The 21,611-nt window shown below is 45.4% G+C and overlaps 4 protein-coding genes across 4 annotated transcripts; all 4 read right to left on the bottom strand.

Annotated features, from left to right (window-relative positions):
• Positions 1 to 969: 969 nt before the first annotated feature.
• c1qtnf6a (C1q and TNF related 6a) lies at positions 970 to 4,028 on the bottom strand. The gene is made up of 3 exons (XM_084678186.1): positions 3,876 to 4,028; positions 2,720 to 2,908; positions 970 to 1,517 (listed from the first exon to the last, which is right to left on the bottom strand). Exons 2-3 carry the CDS (start codon positions 2,898 to 2,900, stop codon positions 970 to 972), a joined length of 729 nt encoding a protein of 242 aa, XP_084534312.1. The 5' UTR covers positions 2,901 to 2,908; positions 3,876 to 4,028.
• Positions 4,029 to 6,143: 2,115 nt separating this feature from the next.
• Positions 6,144 to 11,934, bottom strand: il2rb (interleukin 2 receptor, beta). Its single transcript, XM_084678156.1, has 10 exons — positions 11,793 to 11,934; positions 10,223 to 10,328; positions 9,508 to 9,616; positions 9,235 to 9,310; positions 8,966 to 9,056; positions 8,400 to 8,545; positions 7,970 to 8,265; positions 7,764 to 7,839; positions 6,914 to 7,574; positions 6,144 to 6,878 (listed from the first exon to the last, which is right to left on the bottom strand). The coding sequence occupies exons 2-10, from the start codon at positions 10,314 to 10,316 to the stop codon at positions 6,721 to 6,723; spliced, it is 1,707 nt and encodes a 568-aa protein (XP_084534282.1). The 5' UTR covers positions 10,317 to 10,328; positions 11,793 to 11,934; the 3' UTR covers positions 6,144 to 6,720.
• A 2,903-nt stretch (positions 11,935 to 14,837) lies between these two features.
• cimip4 (ciliary microtubule inner protein 4) lies at positions 14,838 to 18,048 on the bottom strand. The gene is made up of 5 exons (XM_084678354.1): positions 17,924 to 18,048; positions 17,389 to 17,444; positions 17,155 to 17,284; positions 16,783 to 16,893; positions 14,838 to 15,162 (listed from the first exon to the last, which is right to left on the bottom strand). The coding sequence occupies exons 1-5, from the start codon at positions 18,018 to 18,020 to the stop codon at positions 15,086 to 15,088; spliced, it is 471 nt and encodes a 156-aa protein (XP_084534480.1). The 5' UTR covers positions 18,021 to 18,048; the 3' UTR covers positions 14,838 to 15,085.
• A 196-nt stretch (positions 18,049 to 18,244) lies between these two features.
• On the bottom strand, positions 18,245 to 20,911 carry LOC146252810 (SUMO-conjugating enzyme UBC9-like). The gene is made up of 7 exons (XM_084678353.1): positions 20,544 to 20,911; positions 20,144 to 20,229; positions 19,919 to 20,002; positions 19,690 to 19,762; positions 19,375 to 19,484; positions 19,198 to 19,277; positions 18,245 to 18,949 (listed from the first exon to the last, which is right to left on the bottom strand). Exons 2-7 carry the CDS (start codon positions 20,207 to 20,209, stop codon positions 18,886 to 18,888), a joined length of 477 nt encoding a protein of 158 aa, XP_084534479.1. The 5' UTR covers positions 20,210 to 20,229; positions 20,544 to 20,911; the 3' UTR covers positions 18,245 to 18,885.
• Positions 20,912 to 21,611: the final 700 nt, after the last annotated feature.

Raw genomic sequence — 21,611 nt, 5'->3', positions numbered from 1 at the left:
AGCAACAGAAATTATTATTGCAACTATTATTATCTCAAAACAGTTAAACTATCACACGTTTTAGGACCAAGGTTATGAGCAGCCTTTACCACAAGGCCCCAAAGAAAGTAAGACTGAGACTTACAGGCAAAAAACGCCTTAAAAACATTAGAAAAGTCCTATAAATGAAACATGATGAACAACTGGAATCCAACAAGGGCTAAGTGCCAGACAAGAATATTTTGAACCTCTAATTACTCTGACATTCATATATATCTTTTTTATTTATATTTTTATTAGGCCAAGAGTGTCATTCAAATTCTAGCCCTAACCCTTGAAGCTACCGTGTAGGCAGTGTTTCTAGGGTGAGAAAGGCAGCCTCCTCTGTTAGAGACACGCTGCCTAAAGGAATTTCGATGTGTGTGGTTTGGAAAGGCCATCTTGTGCCTGGTTACATCAGTGACCGCTCCAGTGCGATTGTTGGACTGCTGGTTCATGCATCTGGTTATCCACTGGTCTCCACTGGGAGGTAACGAGATCCAGGACATCAGCTGCACTAGGAACAACCCACCTTATGGTTTGTCATTCCTGATTGGTTGTTGAGGTAGCCTCATCTTCACCTTTGACCTTGCCCTCCCTCCATCTAACATTGTCGTCCCCCAGTCTAACCTTTTCCACCCCTAACCTTGTCCTGCCCCGCCCCAGATCGTGTCGGAAGACAAAGCACTTTTCCTCTTCCTCTCTCCTCATTCTTTAGGGGCGATTCATGAAGTAGACTCACCTTTATCTATGACCATTTCTTTCTTTTCCTCCTTTCCCCCTATTCCCCTCCCTCCCTCCTCCCCCATCTTCCTCCTCTCCCTCCCTCCTCCCCCATCTTTCTCCCCTCCCTCCCTCCTCCCCCATCTTCCTCCTCTCCCTCCCTCCTCCCCCATCTTCCTCCTCTCCCTCCCTCCTCCCCCATCTTCCTCCCCTCTCCCTCCTCCCCCATCACTCGCTGGTGGGCTTGATGAGGTACCCGTTGAAGGTGATGTAGATGTCCACGTCGTCGCTGTAGACGGCGTTCTCCCTCTGACGCTTGTACAGCCGCACCCACACCTCGTCATTCAGCTGCAGCTGCAGCATCAGGCTCTGGCTCTGCATGATAGAGCGCTCGCTGGGCTGGGCGTACAGGATGGCCTGCTCCTGCTCGTTCTGCATGATGTGCAGGTAGGTCTCCTTGAAGTTCCACGTGTGGATGTTGACGTTGAAGAAGTAGATCCCAGGAACGAAGCAGTAGAACTTGCCCTTGAACATGTCAAAGTGGCCACGCAGGTTGACGAAGACCGTGTCGAACACCAGGGCCTGGTAGTGTTCCAGGCTGTGCAGGGACTTGCGGCGGCCCACAGAGAAGGCCGAATCCTGGGTCTTACAGGGGTCCCCTGGGAGGCCCGCTGAACCTTTGTCCCCTTTAGAGCCCATGGTGCCCTGGACCCCTGGAGGCCCGCCATGGGCTGCTTTACCTGGTGTTCCTCTGTCCCCACGGTCACCCTTGTCTCCTGTGAGTCAGAACGGAAACACATTCACTGCTCAGAAGACTGGACTGCTTTGTTGGTTGTTTTTGTTCCCATCATTATTAGCTGTAACTGAGATGTCACTGTCGCACTGTACCAGTCTTTTTGGTTGGCCGTGCCTGCTAGCTGAGATGAGGTTACTTGTCCATGTAGCTGGTGAATCAGAGCGTTTATAGACTCTGACCACCAGGATACTGTAGATCTGTGCACTTCTGATCCTGGATCTTCTACCGTACTTTCTAAACTATTTGTAAGTCCCTTTAGATAAAATAATCTCCTAATTTGATCAAAGTAGGCTTCTACTGATCTGAGACAATGCAACATCATGGTTTGATGAGCTGGAATCAAACCAAGGTCAACATCACCAGATGTGGCTCTTGTCAAACTAGGATAAAATGACACTAAACTATACGAACTATGGATATGGATTAAATCATTGTTTTGGTGCTGTGTCTTTCTGAATACACTTTGTTGACAACTTTCCAGCTGCAGGAATGCAGTCCTCAAAAGGCTCCATTTATTTCCATTTTCTGAAACTGTTTTGGAGAAAAATGCTGAGGTTTAAAGTTCTGTCTAACAGTACATTTTTCCTGTTTTTTAAAAGCCACAAAGTTCTTTCCTTCTTTTCGTCTCTCTTTCTTTCTGAACGCCAGAAACAGAAACACCCACACTAATAGAAGAGGTCATTTTTCTGCCACATAAGCCTGTTAGAGGCCAGGATGAAGAGCCCTGCATGAACACAACTCTTTAGCCCCAAGAGAAGCTTCTGAACTTGGCATGGACTCTATTGGCTGACAAAAACAGATGGAATGGTGAGAGGAATGGAACCACATATTCTCCTTAGAACCCCGAGGGCAGAGACATTCTAACCCACTGAAGCACAGGTGCACCAGAACAGCCTCGACCCTAACCGGGCCTCTGACGTGTCAGACTAGGCCGGCCTGCGACAGGGAGCGCCTGACAGTGAAGGTATTTCAAGGCTTTTCTCTGAGCTATCAGCTGGGCTCTGATGAGAAAGATCTGGATTGGCTGATGATTTCTTCTCAATTCTGCAGAATAACACAGACAACGTTGCTTCTACTTCTGTCTCAACCAGGAGCTTAACCCTAACCCTATCTGACCTCTGTCATAGCTCAACTCAACCAGGAGCTTCATTGCTGACCTCTGTCATAGCTAATGCCACCCACCTTTGAGGATCGTCATGTTGATGTAGGTGTGGACCTCCGAGGCCAGGTTGGAGGAGCCCTCATGCGGCTCCAGGGGGTCGCAGCACCGGCGGCAAGGGCTAGAGGAGGTGCCAGGGGGAGGGACAGAGACCACCCAGGAGAGCGAGAGTAGGAGGGGGAGCAGGAGATGGCTGTCAAACATAATTGCACCTGAGAGGAGGGATAAGGTCAGAGGTCATGTTGGCTTCCAGGAAGTGTTGTGAATGTATTGCCCCCTCCTAGTATTTATGAGAATGACAATGCTGTGCAAATTCTTCTTATTCTTAAAAAACACATGGTGACACTGGAGAACAGTCAGAGCTTAGCAGCTAGCACATAATGTCTTCTTGTGTTCCAGGACTGTGGAAAAGAAGAGGAGACCTGTTCCAGAGAAAACATTTACTATCCCAGAGAGGAGAGTTAGGAATGGCCAAACAAAGGTCATTCAGAATCACTTCTGTTTTAGTTTCTGAAATTCACATCATCGTTCCTTTGCTCAAATAATATAAGATCCGAAACACAGCAAAGACACGTCAGAGGGCATTAGTGCATCTGGTAATAGCATTAGTTAAAAAGTTGTGTACATTGGACTGAATCTGTGGGGCACTATCAGTGGCAAGGTGAATGTGAACCAGCTGCTTCACTCACCCAGACATGTCCACACTCACAGAAGCACACATTGTTTGAGTTAAAGTCCATAAGGAAAGGCATGTCTGGCCTCCAAACTCTGAGCTCCTGTCTGACACTGTGTCCGTCTGGTGCTCTAGTCCACGGTGAACTCGCTCCACAGTAAAGGGCTTTGGTTAAGTGAAGAAAAACACCGGATGGATCAGGGGGACAGAACTTCATAGCATCACTTTTCCGACAGTCTCTTCATTGTGCTGTATGAAAGCTGTGCTGTATAAAAGCACTTTAATTAAAGGCATAGGCCAACTAATAGCTTGTAAATACCCTACTAAGGATGTCTGTCCACGTAGTGTTTGTTCAGTGGTACATGCTTAAAGTAATAGTGAGCAAGAGTATTTCTGAAGTTTCTATTAAAACGGAACGTGCTGCAGTGGCGGGCATCTGAAATGCGGTTCCACAGAGTCAGTTTGACTGATAGATAGTAAATGCGACAAAGCAAACTTAAACTCACCTGGTTTATGTCTGTGTCTGGCTTTGTGTATATCCACACAGAATAACCTAAAACGCCTCAATCAGTCTCTTTCTCTCTCGCTCTTCTCTCGCTCTCTCGCTCTTCTCTCGCTATCACTCGCTCTCTCTCTCTCTCTATCTCTCGCTCTCTCTCTCTCTCTCTCTCTCTCTCGCTTTCTCGCTCTCTTGCACTCTCGCTTGCTCACTTTCTATCTCTTTACACACTACCATTTAGATCCCTACTTGTCCATGTTCACTTACAGATGTAATTCGACTCCGTCCTACCTTGCAATGCATAATAATCGGAAAAAAATGGGTTTGCTATATACAGTTGGCTATAGTTGGCTCTGCTATTTGGCTCTGCCCATGTTCTGATTCGTCCAGAATATGTCTGGCAGATAGAGTAGTTTATGTTGGCAGTAAGCTTTCTCCATCAATTTCTGTGCATGAAATTCAACTTGACATTTACAGTCTGTAAGAACAGGACCGCGACGCGCCTCAGTCATTAAAAGTCCGTAACTCATGAAAATGACAGGATCCTGCAAGGACCATGACACAATCATGTACACTATGGATCTGTTGCTAATGACTTGATTTATTGATCAAATCCTTGTTCCACGCCAAGTCCTGGTCCTGGTCCTGGTCGTTGTGTTTAACACTTAGACTGCTGGCTGGCAGCAGGATGTTCGGATATGGCTGTTTCTCACCAGCTAAAATGAGGGAGTTGGATTACAGAGATGGAGGAGACAGTTTTAAAGTCCTTATGTGATTGTGCTCTACAGGCAAAATGAACAATAGCCTTTCCGTCCCGATATTATGGAAACCTAAAAGTTGGATCTGAGAGCTCTGCTAGCCACGCTGGAAGAACAGACGCTCTGTACACGTGTAACATGAGTACATCTGCTGCGCGTTAGCTCGTCCTGCCTGAGCCTGCTCAGAACCCAGTTAGCCTGGCTCTCCTGGTGGAGCTGGTGTGTTTGTGTGCCTCATGTGTATGTGAACCCTCTCCCATACCAGCAAAGTTAGGGTTGGTTCTCAACAGCTTCCCTCCTCGCTTCGAGTGTGGGTGGAGACACAGACACAGACAGACACAGACACAGACACAGACACAGACATAGACACAGACACAGACAGACACAGACAGACACAGACAGACACAGACAGACACAGACAGACACAGACACAGACACAGACACAACACCAGTGTGCTTCACATGGAGACCTACAGACACTGTCCTTTACTAACATGGTGGTCTTGAAGAGGTAAATGAGTTAACATGTCTCAGAGAGGCAGACCATGATGTAGAACACAGAGGCAGACCATGATGTAGAACACAGAGGCAGACCATGATGTAGAACACAGAGGCAGACCATGATGTAGAACACAGAGGCAGACCATGATGTAGAACACAGAGGCAGACCATGATGTAGAACACAGAGACAGACCATGATGTAGAACACAGAGAAACAAACCTTTCAAAGTCTAATTGTCATTTGAGCTTTGTCTCCCCCTTGCTGCTAGAAGGCCACTTACCCTGACCACAACATGAATTCCTAAACGCTGAGCACTCCTCCGTCATTCCGGATGGGAATCATTTATCCTGATGTAGTATCAAGTACCACATCCAATAGTGATGTGTATGATCAAATAGCACTGTAGTGATGTAGGAATAATCTGGTCTGTGCGTCTGTCCAACATCCTTCCATAATGAGGCATCTACTTGGAATCTCAAGCCTCAGAAGCTGCTCTCTAGAGGTGGTGGAACCTCAAGCCTCAGAAGCTGCTCTCTAGAGGTGGTTGCTAAGCTAACAGTTTCATCTCGACACCTGCAATATCATTCGTTTTTATAATCGTTTTTTCCTGTGTTGTTGTGTTTCAGACGAGCATGTGAGCTCTTTGTGTCAAGTAGGTGAAAGAAGCGGAAACCAGTGGTGTCCCAGTTAAATGTCAAACCACATAACTAATACACACACACACACACACACACACACACACGCTCCTGCTCAAGCTCAGGGCCACCTGACAGGACACACACACACACACTAAGTCATGCACACAACAACACAATGCACTCATGCAGACACGTGCACGCACAGAAAAACACACACACACACACACACACACACACACACACACACACACACACACACATACACACACACACACACACATACACCAGAACAGGGTTAGGGTCTAGACAGTGCCCAGTACCCAGGAGCCTTTGCTCTGGGCACTCCCTCAGCCAGAGACACTGTGGGTGACCTATTTCTGAAGTTTATTCTGGTCCTCATGCAAGCTGAGTGAGTGTAAATACAACTAGAGCAAACGTTCTGTTTCTGTGCAAGACAGACTGATTTAGAATACATTAGAAAACATGCAATATAGTTGTTTTAAAACACAATGAATACAAAGTATTAATGCAATGGCAATCCACTATTCCCAATAGTATGCAGACAAGAACCCAGATACAATATGAATATAATGCTTGTAAGGGCAGTTAGAAAGACAACGTACATGCTCCCTAATAGAAATGTATACAGATACAGTTTCAACAGCCGTGTCTAACATGCTCCATGACAGGTGAGGCAGCAGCAGTTCATTTCAGTAGGACACAAAGACATGAAATCAGAAATAAAACACTATATCACTGCAAATCTGTTTACCAGCCTTGGCAAAATGATGACAATCATCTAATGACCCCTTACATAAAGCATGCTGTTTAATAAATCATGATGTCATTCCCCTGATCAGGACGGAGCCTGCAGCCGGACAAACCCTGCAGCCGGACAAGCCCTGCAGCTAGACAAGCCCTGCAGCTAGACAAGCCCTGCAGCCGGACAAACCCTTAGATGGACTTCTTGCTGTTGGTGGTCTGCAGCTCTTTGATGGTCAGATACCCGCCTCCACATGGCCTAATGGTCATGGATGAGGATCTGGCCAGAGAGCAGTCTACAGGCCAGGCATTGTAGCTGCCACCCTGCTTCAGGGCAGAGTCCCCCTCTGAGCTGCCACCCTGCTCCAGGGCAGAGTCCCCCTCCGGGTTGGGGGGGGCATCCCTGGGGGGCTGGGAGCCTGGGAGAGGGCGGGGGGGGCAGGAGTTTCCCCTTGATGCATCAAGCAAGCGACCCGGGAGAGTGAGGGCAGGAAGACATGAGGGGGGTGATTGAAATGAACTGTTCCAACATCGTTCACGCTCTCTTCATCCTCGGACGGGATCTGGCTGCCCTCGCTGATCCCCGAGTCAGGGCTCCGAGGCTCCTTCCAGCAGCCGGGCCTGGAGGTGCGGGTGGTGCCCGGGCGCAGCAGGAGCTCATAGGAGTCTGGCCTGGTGAGGGAGGGCCAGGACACGGGGTGGAGGGGGTCTTCCTCGTAGGTGAAGTAAACGGGGCAGGACTCCACACGCAGGTGGCTGGGGTAGTTGGAGAGGAAGTAACCCATGTTGGAAAAGCAGGAGGAGGAGGATTGGTCACTGCTTTCTCCACTGGAGCCGTTGGCGGGGCTGGTGGTGTGGGCAGGGCTGGAGCGGTGGGCAGGGCTGGAGCGGTGGGCGGGGCCGTGGGGGCCATTGTACAGGAGGGCAGATGTCGCTGCGGTGGAGGTGGAGGGGACGACAGTTTCAGCCACCTCCAGCAGAGAGATGTCCTGGCAGGGCAGGGCTGGCAGGAAAGCATCAGCAGCAAACATGGGACTCAGCCAGCTCTGGAGGACAAGAAGACACTAGACTGGTATCATCATCCTCCACCCATCTGAGACAGAAAGGACCTGTGAGAGTATGTGTGTGTGTGTGTGTGTGTGTGAGGCTGCATCACACAGTGAGGCTGTGAGGCCGCAGAGGCAGTGTGTGATTTATCATGACAGACACTATATGAAACTGAGGTGAGGGATTACATGGAAGTTGCCGTCGTGGACAGAGTTGAGGGCGTGGAAGTATCTAGATGGGTCAGGGACATGCTGTTGATGTTTCCTACCCAATTGAAGGGAAAGACACAAATGTGAACCAAATTATACTTATGGACTATTAATACCCCACACAAGCACAAACTAATAAACATACACAAAGACACACACACAGACACACATTGAAGAATACTAACCCCTTCTTTGCGCACGTTTTGCAGAGGACCAGCAGTAGCACAATGATGAAAGTCAAACCAGCCACCACAACACATGGCACCACTACTGAGGTCCAGTCCACAAGCTCCACATCAGGGATGTCTGCTCTCCCGCCCTCCCCCTCAACCCGCCAGGAGGAAGTGGGACTCCACTCGCTCCACTGGGCCTTGTACTGGTCATCTGGACGGACCTTCACCCTGACCTGGTACACTCCAGCCTCTTTCATATTCACAATCAGCCTGCGCTCCAACTTGGATCGGGTTAATTTCAGGGAATCCTGACACACATACACACACACACACACACACAAGAGATGAAGGGGAGGTGAAACGCTTTCAGCATTAACATCTGAGTGAAAAGTCTCCCCTTCACACACATACACACACACACACACACACACATCCCACTCACCTCCCATTGCTGGTGTTCCTGTTTGATCTGCACCTGGAATTTGTACCCAAAGATCAGAGTGGAGAGAGGGTCCCCAGGGCCCCAGGACACGCTGGTGTCGTTGGAGCTGGTGTCGATCAGAGGAACACTGGGAGGATTCATTTTGACTGTCACACACACACAGACAAAGACGCACACAGACGCACACATCATGTAAATAATCCTGTGCATTCCTCCTAACCCTATCCCTAACCCTCCATGGGATTCTGGGGTGCCTTCTCACACTTTTTCAGCCAGGCCCAATTAATACGCTACTGTACCCCTATCAATACTACTGTTCCACTATCAATACTACTGTACCACTATCAATACTACTGTTCCACTATCAATACTACTGTACCACTATCAATACTATAAATACTATACACACTATAAGCACTATACACACTATAAATATTATAAATACTATAAACACTATAAATACTATTCAAACTATACATACTATATATACTGCCACTATAAAGACTTTAAATACTCTAAACACTGCAGGTGCCCTAAAGAAGGGCGAGCCCATCAGATGTCCTTACTGTGATCTGATGGTTTGAATTTTCTGAGCTCAGTTACCACAGTTTCTCCACACTTCACCCGCAGTGTCAGCCTCAGAGCTGAATTTAAGTTCTGAAAAGGAATCAAGTTGTGTGTAAGTGTTCTTACTCGGGCGCTCTAATAAACTGAAAAAGATACATTATTTCCTTTGAGGAAAAAAAACACATGCCAGTTTGGCAGTTTAAATCTTAGTGTTGATCATGTTTTACATTAGGAGTAAGCACAGTGAGACCATGAAGAATGGACTCACATGTATGCAGGCCAGACCACAGCTGTGCAACACAGCACCCGGGCTGCCCGATGGTTCCAACGCACAACTTCGATTTCTGAGTGAGACGACAAAAAGTTCCACACACATCCTCACACGTCGCTACGGATACAAGCATCCGGATACAAGCATACTAACCCCGGTACTAAAATCTGATGAAGCTGTAACACACTAAAAATGTGCAACTGCGAACAATGAACAAACAATTCCTAATGACACATATCTCCTTCATGATCTGAGAGATGTGACGCTTACACACAACCATGGCCGGACGCCTGGACCCTGCAGGACTCCCCATGGCCCGCACCTGAACTGTTCCACTCACAGGTGATGTTTCTGACGTGGTCGCTCACACAAGACAGGCCTGGGAAGAACACACAGCATGATCACCCCACACTCAGCCCTCAACCTCACGCCTGGTCTGACTTCCAAGGGTCTGGGAAAGCAGATAGAGTACCTAGACTCCAGGTGAACTGACTAGTAATGAGGTAAACAATAGATCTACTAATGAGATAGATAATAGATCTAGTAATGTAATGCCATGAATTCATTTCCTGTCATCATGTAATCACTTTGCAGACTCTATCCAAAGCAACATACGGGAAGGGATTTGAACCTGGGATCTGTTGACCTATGGTGACATGCTCAGTGGTTAACAAGCGTGTTTCCACAGACTCTGGTGAGCTGTGGAGGACAAGCTCTGACCTGGAGAACAAGCTCTGACCTGGAGGAGGTGTGTGAGGGGAGGGAGGAGGTGTGTGAGGGGAGAGAGGAGGTGTGTGAGGGGAGGGAGGAGGTGTGTGAGGGGAGGGAGGAGGTGTGTGAGGGGAGGGAGGAGGTGTGTGAGGGGAGGGAGGAGGTGTTCTGACCTGGAGGAGGTGTGTGAGGGGAGGGAGGAGGTGTGTGAGGGGAGGGAGGAGGTGTTCTGACCTGGAGGAGGTGTGTGAGGGGAGGGAGGAGGTGTTCTGACCTGGAGGAGGTGTGTGAGGGGAGACAGGAGGTGGGGGAGCAGAGGCCGGTGGGATGGAGAGCAGGAGAAGACACGCACTCCAGAGGGACTCCATCACTGCTGCAGGCTGGTAGGACAGCACATCACACAGAACATTATAACACAGAACATTATAACACAGAACATTATAACACAGAACATTATAACACAGAACATGATAACGTAGAACATTACAACACAGAACACGCTAACATCACACAGAACATTATAACACAGAACATTATAACACAGAACATTATAACACAGAACATGATAACGTAGAACATTACAACACAGAACACGCTAACATCACACAGAACATTATAACACAGAACATTATAACACAGAACATTATAACACAGAACATGATAACGTAGAACATTACAACACAGAACACGCTAACATCACACAGAACATTATAACACAGAACATTATAACACAGAACATTACAACACAGAACATTATAACACAGAACATTACAACACAGAACATGATAACGTAGAACATTACAACACAGAACACGCTAACATCACACAGAACATTATAACACAGAACATTATAACACAGAACATTACAACACAGAACATTATAACACAGAACATTACAACACAGAACATGATAACGTAGAACATTACAACACAGAACACGCTAACATCACACAGAACATTATAACACAGAACATTATAACACAGAATATTATAACACAGAACATTATAACACAGAACATTATAACACAGAATATTATAACACAGAACATGATAACATCACACAAAACGCAATAAATGAGCAAACAACATCATGTTGTTTGATATGTCTGCTGAGTCTGCAAATGGTGCATTGAACCAAACCACTTACTGCATCACCATGGCTGCAGTGATAAGCACCACTGACAAAAGGACTGGTTTTGCAATCACACAGTTTGAGTGGGTTAAGGATATGGAAACACATAAACCACTAACAGCCTCTGTTACCATAGCAAACTTTACCCATGGACTGTAGATGCTGACATTGTATGGCCTACTACAGCACAGTCAAACAGGTCATTTCATATCAAAACAGAAAAGATTACAAACAAATATGTCTTGCAAGTGCTGATAAAATCACATAGGACATAATTGAATGGCCTTTTAAAGTAAGAGAGAGTCTGTTTCTCCAATGACTCGACAGTTGGTCGTGGTTTTCCATCTTGTACTGAAATGAGAGGACCGGCTTCCTCCAAAAGTACTGACACATGTCACACTCAGTCACACATGTGCAAATAAGCACCAAGAAACCCTCCAGAGCCCATTGTGCAGGATGGGAACGCAGAGTCTACAAACCAGACACTCTCCAAACGTCATCCTAAAATACCTGTCACACCGTCAACTACCAAAATATAGAACTACAGCATGATGCAGCAATACTAAACATTTTTTATAAAATGATATACATTAAATATATAAAACTAATATGGCACCATAACTAAGTCATGGTAACAGTGTTCTGCAGGCCTTAACCGCACTACTGTGCCCGTGTAGTCACAGATACAAACCCAAACTGATGGTAATCTCACCCTGTCGGTCAACCTCCCGGTCAGTTCAGGTGTGCACCAGAGATCATTCTGCTCTTCCTCTACCTGACTGGTTAACTAGATGCTCTCTCCTCTTCCTGTATCTCAGGTAGATATAGCTCTCTCTTTGTGTCTCGCCCCTTCTGGATTGAAGTGCCCAGTGACATTTGTGAGTGACAGCTTTCCTGGGGCTGGTGTTAGCAGGAAACCGCCCAATACGAGGAGAGTAGAAAAAGCATCACTTCTAGCTGCCAACCTCTCTACAACACAGATGAAGTACTTAGCGTCCAAGGGGCCCATCACATGTCAAGGTAAAAATAGTGCAAATGTGAGAGGAGAGAGAGAGACAGAGAGAGAGAGAGGGGGGGGGAGAGAGAGAGAGAGAGAGAGAGAGAGAGAGAGAGGGGGGGGGGAGAGAGAGAGAGAGAGCACCATCAGATGTACCACATCCTGTATGAGTCAAACACTGAGCCACTGAGCCACTGAGCCCGAGCTAACTCTTCAACATTGTCAAAGTGAAGTCTACATATCAAATTTAGATCAGATTATCTGAATGACCAGACATAGCTGAGGCCATGAAAACCTCTGTCATGTCCAAAAAGGAGAGTGAGTTGACACAGGAGCAGCAGCAGACAGTGTTGACGTCAGAGCAGAGAACAGAAACAGAAGTGACCTCACACAAGCATCGTTTGGTTCCCATCTCTCTTGTGTTGCGGGACATCAGTGAATCACTCACGTGTTCACTAGAACCAGCGGCCACAGATTCTCCATGTCATGCATCATTCCTTTAAGTATTACGAACATTGATGTTTCATCTTGTCGAGTTCAAGCAGCAGGAGTAATTGTAAGGAAAGTAGCAGCAACTGTGAGGAGAGAACTGCAGCCCAGACGAGTCTGAGGCCTGCTGCCTCCTAACCCACCTGCAGCAGGCCTTCACCTGCAGCAGGCCTTCACCTGCAGCAGGCCTTCACCTGCAGCAGGCCTTCACCTGCAGCAGGCCTTCACCTGCACTTCTCCCCTCAGGGCCCGTCCGCCTGCACTCTAAGGGGGCATTGCGTAACCCTCGCCTGCTGAGTCGCTTGTTTGTAAAACCAAACTGACGGCTTGGAGGGGTTAGGCGTTGTGTTGCAACATCAGCTCAGCGGGGGCTGCTCGCCTGCTGGGGGAAAGAGCTACACGAGAAGGATGAGTGTGTGTGTGTGTGTGAGTGTGTGTGTGAGTGTGTGTGTGAGTGTGTGTGTGTGTGTGTGAGTGCATGCAAGTAAGTGTATGTTTGTGTGTGAGAATTGAGTATCTTAGGTGATGTGTGTGTGATGCGTGTTGAAAGGTCAGAGCATGTGGTCTGGTGGGGAAGTGTGAACGAGGTGTGTGAAGAAACAAGAAAACAACATTTCTGTTCCGACCACAGAAGCACAGAGGGGGGGGGGCTGGGGGGTGTGGCATGAAAGGAGGGGGGTGACGAGTCATATGTTGTAGGCTAGTTGTTCTAAATGCAACCCAATAGTTTTAGCGGGAACCTTGACACCTTGCTCAGCTCTGACCCTGAACTCTGTGTCATTTTCAACTGGCTCTTCCATGCTAAATACACCATTTGGTCTCAAAATCACATTGAAAGCATTGCTTGGCCACGCATACAGGTGCTCCCTTGGTCTCTTCCAGTAGAGACGATGATGTCATCAGGTAGCCAAGCAGGCCAGATTGTAGCAAGTTCACCTCAATCAGGAGACAGAACATAAGACAAAAGCCATATCTCACATAAAAGTTCAAACAGAGAAGAATATAACATTTGCGAAAGACTATACAGAGCAAGCTCAAAATCAACCAGGGGCCAGTACCTCTGTCAGTGATCTGGTGGAGAACAGAGAACAGACAGGAGAACAGACAGAACAGACAGAGAACAGACAGAACAGACAGAACAGACAGAGAACAGACAGGAGAACAGACAGAGAACAGACAGAGAACAGACAGAACAGACAGGAGAACAGACAGAACAGACAGAGAACCGACAGGAGAACAGACAGAACAGACAGAACAGACAGAGAACAGACAGGAGAACAGACAGAACAGACAGGAGAACAGACAGAGAACAGACAGAGAACAGACAGAACAGACAGAACAGACAGAACAGACAGAACAGACAGGAGAACAGACAGAGAACAGACAGAGAACAGACAGAACAGACAGGAGAACAGACAGAACAGACAGGAGAACAGACAGGAGAACAGACAGAGAACAGACAGAGAACAGACAGAGAACAGACAGAGAACAGACAGAACAGACAGGAGAACAGACAGAACAGACAGGAGAACAGACAGAACAGACAGGAGAACAGACAGGAGAACAGACAGGAGAACAGACAGAGAACAGACAGAACAGACAGAACAGACAGGAGAACAGACAGGAGAACAGACAGGAGAACAGACAGAGAACAGACAGAACAGACAGGAGAACAGACAGAACAGACAGGAGAACAGACAGGAGAACAGACAGGAGAACAGACAGAGAACAGACAGAACAGACAGAACAGACAGGAGAACAGACAGGAGAACAGACAGGAGAACAGACAGGAGAACAGACAGAGAACAGACAGAGAACAGACAGAGAACAGACAGAGGTGAACAGCATGGTTGAGGTGAGTAGTCTCCCTGATTGTGAATACTTTGATCCTTCCCCACAGCGAGGCAACGATTAAGAGATCGTTTTATGTCTGACTTGTCAGGAGATTAAGGTTAAAAGCTAGTTTCAGTGGTTTTTGCTTAAACCACGTCAGTGATGTTATCAGTTTACATTACTCTGTCACTTCCACAGGGGAACTGTTAAGTATCAGAAAAATTCCCTTTTTATGTCATTGTTTTAGCTATTTTCTTATTTCCTCTATGAATCAGACTTGTGGCATGGAACTGGTGTTATTTTATATTCCTCGCAAGTTCCAGTTTTACATTGAAGTTATTAAAATAAGAGTGACTTTCATCTGCTCAGACTCCTCGGTGGTGTTGACAGTTTGTCAACTAAACAGTTGACAACTTAGAAAACTACTTGCAACGTGGATGTTTCCAACATCTTTATTCATCCAGGGATATTTCATCTTCCAGGAATGTATATTTTGTTATACGATGTTTGAGTGAGTGGTTGGTGGCAGTGATGTGTAGGCATGCCTGTGTTCAAAGGTTGTTTTGAATCCTGTGTGACTTTGTTAAATGCAGCAGCACTAAAAGGTGGTTGGGTGTGTCGAGCTGTAATAGTGACTAGTCACTAAGAATAAGCACTCTGTGGTCAGGTGCTGAGACCAGGAAACTTCATTTGCTCTTCCTCTCCATCTGCTGTAGGGCCTTGTTCAGCTTCTGGTTCACAATGTTCCTCTCAGTCCATCTCACTACAGGGGAAACACAACAAAAGCCGGTCACAGTGCTACACTTCCACCAAAACACCCATGGTTCTTCAGGGTTAGGAGTTGTTCATGTATAAATTCAGATTTAGAAGCACCACATGAACTGGACCAATAATGTAAATGTCCTTAGCTGAGATTGTTGCTGTTTTGCAGCCCGACCTCAATAAGATTTTACATTTACATTTAGCAGACGCTCTTATCCAGAGCGACTTACAGTAAGTAAAGGGACATTCCCCCCGAGGCAAGTAGGGTGAAGTGCCTTGCCCAAGGACACAACATAATTTGGCACAGTGGGGAATCGATCCAGCAACCTTCTGGTTACTAGCCCAACTCCCTTACTGCTCAGCCATCTGACTCCGCTGATTTTAGAATGGGTAAAAAACAACAAACTTGTGATGAAAGTTTTGAAGACTAAGTGCATGCTTTTTGGATCTCCTCGAAAATTGTCTCTCCTACATTCCACTTCACTGACTTTGGTTATAGGAACTGAAACTGAAAGTATTGAACAGGTGAGAGAGACAGTTTTGCTGGGGCTTCACATGGACCAGTCACTTACATTGAATTTGCATGTCAATCATATTGTTGCTAAACAATCAAGGAACATCTCCCTTGTGAGAAGGCACGCATGGGCCATGTCTTATGAAGTCTGTAAGGTTGACGTATGTGCACTGTCTTATCAGTAGCACAGTACTGTTTACCAGCTCTAGCAAACATGTCTGAGTCAAACACTCGTAAGCTCCAAGTAGTGCAGAACAGAGCCTGCAGATTGTTGTTGAAATGCTCACTAGACACGCCTGTTGAACAAATCCACCTAGATCTGGGTTGGCCCATGGTAACAGATCGATTTGCCATTTGCACGTTGAATATTTTCATTAGAATACTTGTCAGTCATCAGCCCCAAAACTTTTATAGTTCCATAGTTCCCATCCATTCAACACACACATATTCAACTAGATTATCCAATTCCTACAGTTTTAAACTACGTAAGCCAAAAGCAAACTCCAAAAAGAGAACCTTTCTCTACCGTGCCATCAATCTTTGGAACACCCGACCACCAAACATCTGATCTCTGTCCAGTCTCGCTAACTTCAAAAAGGCAATTCACCATTTGTTCGCAAACTAGATTAATAGTTATGGGAATTTTGTAACTGTATATTTTATGTAATGATTATGTATGACTATGTTTCTTTGATCTGTAAGATTAGCCCTTATTGGGCTAAAGGGTATTGTAAGAAACCAATAAACCAAATGTACATTCAAAGAGGGAGAGACATGGGCATAGCTTTCCCCCCCAAAATCTTAATGTTGTGTCCTCAATTTTCTTTTATGTTTACTGTATTCAACAAAAAGCTATTTGGTGCAAACGTTTGATTTTGATAAGTGTTTCTGCAGTGCTTAATTTAGCAGGATATTCTGTATGAGGTGTTTCTGCCTTTGGGTATGTAGTTTTGTGAGTTGTGTTTTGATAAAAAATCTGCCAATTTTTTCCTCTTCAAGCGTTTGAAATGCATATGCTTTGGCTAAAGCTAGAACATCAGTGGGCAAAGTGTTTCAAATGTTCCTCCTGTAGTTAGCCAGGAGCAGCTGTGTGGTCAGGCTACACACCCAGGTCATCAGTCCTGCGGCCGCACCAGCGCTGTGGGTCTGGAGGAGTGGGGGCCGGGGGGTGGAGGATGTAAGACTCCTGAACCAGAGACTTCCACTCCAGAGGAGCCCCTCCAGACACAAAGGAGAGCAAATGTGGAGACAGGGAAGAGGAACAGACCATTCACAGGATCAATATTCTATTCAGTTCACTTTATTAATCCCAAAGGAAATGTATGTGTGAATTCTACAAGATGCACACCTACCAATGTGTGAACCTGGCCTTGAACTATCAGTTATTTCAAGCCTAACTGAGTAACAGTGGATGTTTGTGATGTGATGAAAGCATGTCATGGAGTTTCTTCCCCACACCATCACATCATCCTAACCAACCTGGGAAGATGTTGCTGCGGAGACAGTGTCCGAGGCTGTGATAGGAGGAGTGTGGAGAGGAGAAGGTTGTTCCTGTGTCTGAGTAATGAGGCAGCACGAGAAGGGGGGAACACGCTGTACCCCTCACCGCCTGGAAATTACACACGCAGGCTCGCTCACCCATTTCAACCTGGAAAAACACCTTAACACATCTGGAATCAATGCACCTATAGCTTATAGATAGTTCCAATTTACATGTCTCGCGTCGTCTGTTGCGGTCTCTGACTGGTCAAGGGAAGCCATGGCAGGGACTAAAAACAGGAAAAGCGGAGGTGTCAACATTCTAGCACATCGTTGTCACACCTTTGTGTTTGCAGAGACGTCATCTCAAAGATGCATAAACCAAGAACTCAAACCCAGCTTGTGGTTTTTAGTGTTTTACCAAAAATATTTCCGGTACTATATTGGGTACAAAGCTTACTGTGCCCATTTATATGACCCCAAAAGATTGTGGATGAGACTCTCATGCTGCACTCAAGCCTTAATAGCGATATCCGCCCTCTGGCGAATATCCCATGGAAGCTCAAACAAAAACACCAGGGGACCATGTGCCGCATCGGCCTCTGTTTTTTTTTTGCAAACGTTCCATAAAATCACTTGACTTTATTCCCCCCCAAGTTGAGTGTCAGTATGTCGACTGGGTTAAGAATGTATTGTTTTAAGTAGTTCAAACAATAATTAATTTAACAACAGAAGAAGTGAACCCCGTTGTCTGGGATTGTATACTTACATTTGTATTCGGTGCCGACGCCTCTTCCTTCCACTTCAAACCTTACCTCAGTGTTGGTCAAATTTAATAAATCATTGATTTTTGTAGACCCGCGCATCGACCAATGAACGTGAGAGGTGAACCGTTACCAGGATACTGATGTCACAATTAGCCTGAAAGGTTTCAGTAAATGGAGGGAAGCCTCTTCACATAGCAAGTTTGTGGTTGCCCTGCATGGCACGCAACACATTGAATACTTAGTAACTAAGTAGGGGAACGATGTTGTTCTCCATCCCATTCCTCTACTGGAACTCATACTTACACTGAAAACAGGCTAACAAATCGGTTCCCTTGTCAATTTTATTTCACATCATACATTTAATTGAGTTCATTACTTTTAATACCACACACACACACACATATATCAACTTGCTAAAACATTATAAAACATAGGTTCCACAACTCTCAATATTTATATATGTACATGCACTCATGTTTTCAGAGGTTAACCTCTCAGGTCTTCTATCTCTATGAAGTGCACTTAATTCAGTCAACCAGGTTAGTTGAAGGATCCAAATACAACCTTGAATGCTCCCAAAACAAGAAGTAGGATCAAAGTCAAATATGTGAAACAATGATCATATTTGGGGGTGTACGAGCAGAAATGATGCCAGACTGTGAACAATAACATCATATATTAATTCTGTGTGTGATTATTTTTCTGCAAATTACCAATTAATATGGGGTGATATTTCTGTAAAAAAGAAAAGGTAGTTTTACGGTCAAGGGTTTTGTTTTCTGTGGTTGTCAACATTCTTGTTCCATGACCTAAATATTTTTACAACATACCTACATAAAAATCACAACCCTTTCCAAGGTCTGTAGTAAACAATAAATGCTGAAACTGTAGCTGTTTATTGGAGTGGTCCTTTGAGTGCTGCCTTTCCATGGTCAGGAAGGTCAGGTGAAGGGCCTGACCAGCTCTATGTCGGGGCAAACTTCTTGGCCTGTGTCCTCACCCTCTTCTCATAGTCCATTCTGTTCTGACTACAAGACAAAACAAAAAGGAAGGGAAATTAGCTTTCTATACCATGTTGTCTTGGAGCTGAGCTGAAAACTGATCAGGAAGACAGGAAACAGATTTTCTCTGGAAGAAACCTACTGAGCATGGAGCCAACACCACAACACGTCTGAATGCCCCTGCATAGGTTCCCCATCCTGACTTTGAATCCTACACCCTCTCACTGGCAGTGTCCCTGCCCCCACCAAGACCCTCCCCCTCCAGAGACACTCACCAGTAGATTGTGTATGCCTCTGCTTGTGCAGGGTCCTGGATGTTGGGTTCATTCAGCAGCTCTTGGATCCCCAACAGGATCTGGAAATACAAACCCAAGATTGACCTCCAATTTATTTTACAAAGTATGTAAATCAGATAATCCAACAAATGTGTGATGTTAGGTGTTAGCTGTGACCTGTTTGATGGTGATGGCCGGCCTCCAGTCTTTGTCCTCCTCTAGGATGGACAGGCACACCGTGCCAGAGGGATACACGTTGGGATGGAATATAGGCGGCTCAAATTTGCCTGAAAAGAATAATCGACAAGTCAGAAAAATCTATATTCATTTGATTTTTTGAAGATTGAGGCCCTGGCATCAAAAATCTTTGTCTACTTTCAGATAAAAAAACTGAGAAACAATTGGCATTGAACCTGGGTATGGTATACTAAAACATCAAAACTGAAAATAAATTCTTAAAGGAAAAGAAAAAGCTCTGGGATATAAACTCACATTTTGGTGGCGAGGAGGGATAATCATCTTTGAAGAGCATTCTGAGTTTGTACTGGCCTCCTTCCCACAAGGTCTAAGGAATGTATTAGAGACGGTTGTGATTCACTTATAATACACATTAAACCCAAACAGCTGCAATCCAAAAATGGCTGTAGCATATGACAGCCAGTCAGCCACCATAGCAGGTAGAGTTCTAACGAATTATTAAAAACACGAATAAAGAGCTCACCCCCTTCTTTCCTGGGATCGCACATTCCCAGTTCATCAGGTTCATGGTTCCATCAGGATTTTTGGTGGGTACGGCAACAAATCCCTGTACGAAGACAGACAAGCAATATAAAGTAAGTACGCTGATCAAATTGGACAAAATAATTATGTTCCGTCGTTAACAACACAATCATTTCCTATGACCCCTACACAGACAGAGCTGGAGTTGTCTAGTAGGCCTACTCACGAATGGGTGGTCTTTCCGCCATGCTTTGCGCTCCTGTGACAGTCTGCTAAGAGCGATGCCAGACATTGCTACTCATTAACGCCGCTCTGTGGTGAAAATGCAAAAACAATTAACTGAAAGCAACGTCTCTAACTTGATAGTCATACCAAATTTACACAGTGATATTCCATGTCAATGTTGGTCTTTGATTATTATTAGCACTAACCATATGTCCTGAACAGGTTTTACATTGTCCACATTACTCATTAGTTGCTAATGTGAGCGAGCTACGGTGGAAATGCTAAGCTAAAGTTAGCAAAGTAGGCTACTGGTAGCAGCTAACGTAGTCAACTAACGTAGCTTGCACATTTCTTAATACTTTCATTCTCTCTGTAATTAATTATGCAGCTATTTGTTTTACCTCTTTAATAACTTGAACCTGGGCAGAAATAGTGGAAGCTTGTAGATCGCAGTTGTTCTTGTTCTCTTGCAGCAGTGAGAGCTAGCGTCGATAGTCGATAGCTTGTTAAAGCTAAAAACAAAAGCCAGTGCCACACGGTTTTAAACACTTTTCTTGACTGTCAAATTAAAGCTACCACCTAAATTGCCGATAAGTGACAATTTGTTTATCTAGCAGAAATGCCGAAATCCCAAACAAGCTCAGATTTGATGTTTCTTTTTTCCTATTTGCAGCTTGCTTTTGAATGACACTGTTTCCGTTTTCACGTAGCCAGAACCACGATATCTCGCCTATCAAAAAAGGACCCCGATTTGTTTATTTCCTCAGGACCTCCAGGCACCTCGCAGGGCACCTTTTGAGATTCGCTTCATCGGAAACTCTTTGACTTCGTTTTCGGCCATCGTCGCCGTGGCATTCTGACAATCTGGCGACTTTATTCCGTTTAGTGCTACGTCAAAAAAGTATGAGCACATCTGAAGTGATTAAATTAAATATATAAATCACAATAGATTAATTAAATAAGCTATCATTACTTTTTTGTAGGTTTTTTTTTTACATTCAAATTGGGACTCGAACATCCACATACGTTCGATTTGGACGCCAGTTTGCTGTGCTAAAGATACCGCTTACAATCAGCAACGATCACGTATTACACAGCATGATCGAAAATACAATAACAGAATTATTAGTACACCAGAAAAATCAGGCACATTGGCAGACCCCCAAAATCCAACTTGAAACCGGATTGAACTGGTTCTAAATGTGTTCTGCGTCAGCTACTCCACTAGGATCTGCCCATATATGACAATGTTGTTTACTGATATAAAATAACCCACTATGAATATATGGTCCAGTACTCCCGAAAGAATGCACTGCACATTGTTGTATTTCCCATAATATTGGCCTATGCTGGCCAAGCATTCGTTTGCCGGATATTTGATTACGGATTGGTTACATAATGCATTAAGATACAATTCTTTATAAAATGTAACAAAACAAGTAGGCTATTATAAAAGTGACATTCAATAT

This window comes from Hypomesus nipponensis, chromosome 17 (genome assembly GCF_054491055.1).
Source record: "Hypomesus nipponensis isolate SF chromosome 17, ASM5449105v1, whole genome shotgun sequence".
In the NCBI taxonomy this organism is placed as follows: domain Eukaryota; kingdom Metazoa; phylum Chordata; class Actinopteri; order Osmeriformes; family Osmeridae; genus Hypomesus; species Hypomesus nipponensis.
The sequence above is the reverse complement of the archived record's forward strand: the minus strand, read 5'-3'. Positions and strand labels throughout refer to the sequence as shown.

Excerpts from the sequence above, each read along its gene's own strand:
- cimip4 (XM_084678354.1), bottom strand. The coding sequence starts at position 18,020 with ATGCGCGGGTCTACAAAAATCAATGATTTATTAAATTTGACCAACACT. Across the intron at positions 17,285-17,388 it reads CAACAGACGACGCGAGACAT|GCGGTGAGGGGTACAGCGTG; the intron begins GTAAATTGGAAC and ends TGTAATTTCCAG. Across the intron at positions 15,163-16,782 it reads CCGCAGGACTGATGACCTGG|TGAGATGGACTGAGAGGAAC; the intron begins GTGTGTAGCCTG and ends TTTCCCCTGTAG.
- LOC146252810 (XM_084678353.1), bottom strand. The coding sequence starts at position 20,209 with ATGTCTGGCATCGCTCTTAGCAGACTGTCACAGGAGCGCAAAGCATGG. Across the intron at positions 19,763-19,918 it reads CGATCCCAGGAAAGAAGGGG|ACCTTGTGGGAAGGAGGCCA; the intron begins GTGAGCTCTTTA and ends TACATTCCTTAG. Across the intron at positions 18,950-19,197 it reads GAGGCATACACAATCTACTG|TCAGAACAGAATGGACTATG; the intron begins GTGAGTGTCTCT and ends TTTGTCTTGTAG.
- il2rb (XM_084678156.1), bottom strand. The coding sequence starts at position 10,316 with ATGGAGTCCCTCTGGAGTGCGTGTCTTCTCCTGCTCTCCATCCCACCG. Across the intron at positions 8,546-8,965 it reads ATTCAAACCATCAGATCACA|TCAAAATGAATCCTCCCAGT; the intron begins GTAAGGACATCT and ends TGTGTGTGACAG. Across the intron at positions 8,266-8,399 it reads AGGAACACCAGCAATGGGAG|GATTCCCTGAAATTAACCCG; the intron begins GTGAGTGGGATG and ends TATGTGTGTCAG.
- c1qtnf6a (XM_084678186.1), bottom strand. The coding sequence starts at position 2,900 with ATGTTTGACAGCCATCTCCTGCTCCCCCTCCTACTCTCGCTCTCCTGG. Across the intron at positions 1,518-2,719 it reads CAACATGACGATCCTCAAAG|GAGACAAGGGTGACCGTGGG; the intron begins GTGGGTGGCATT and ends TCTGACTCACAG.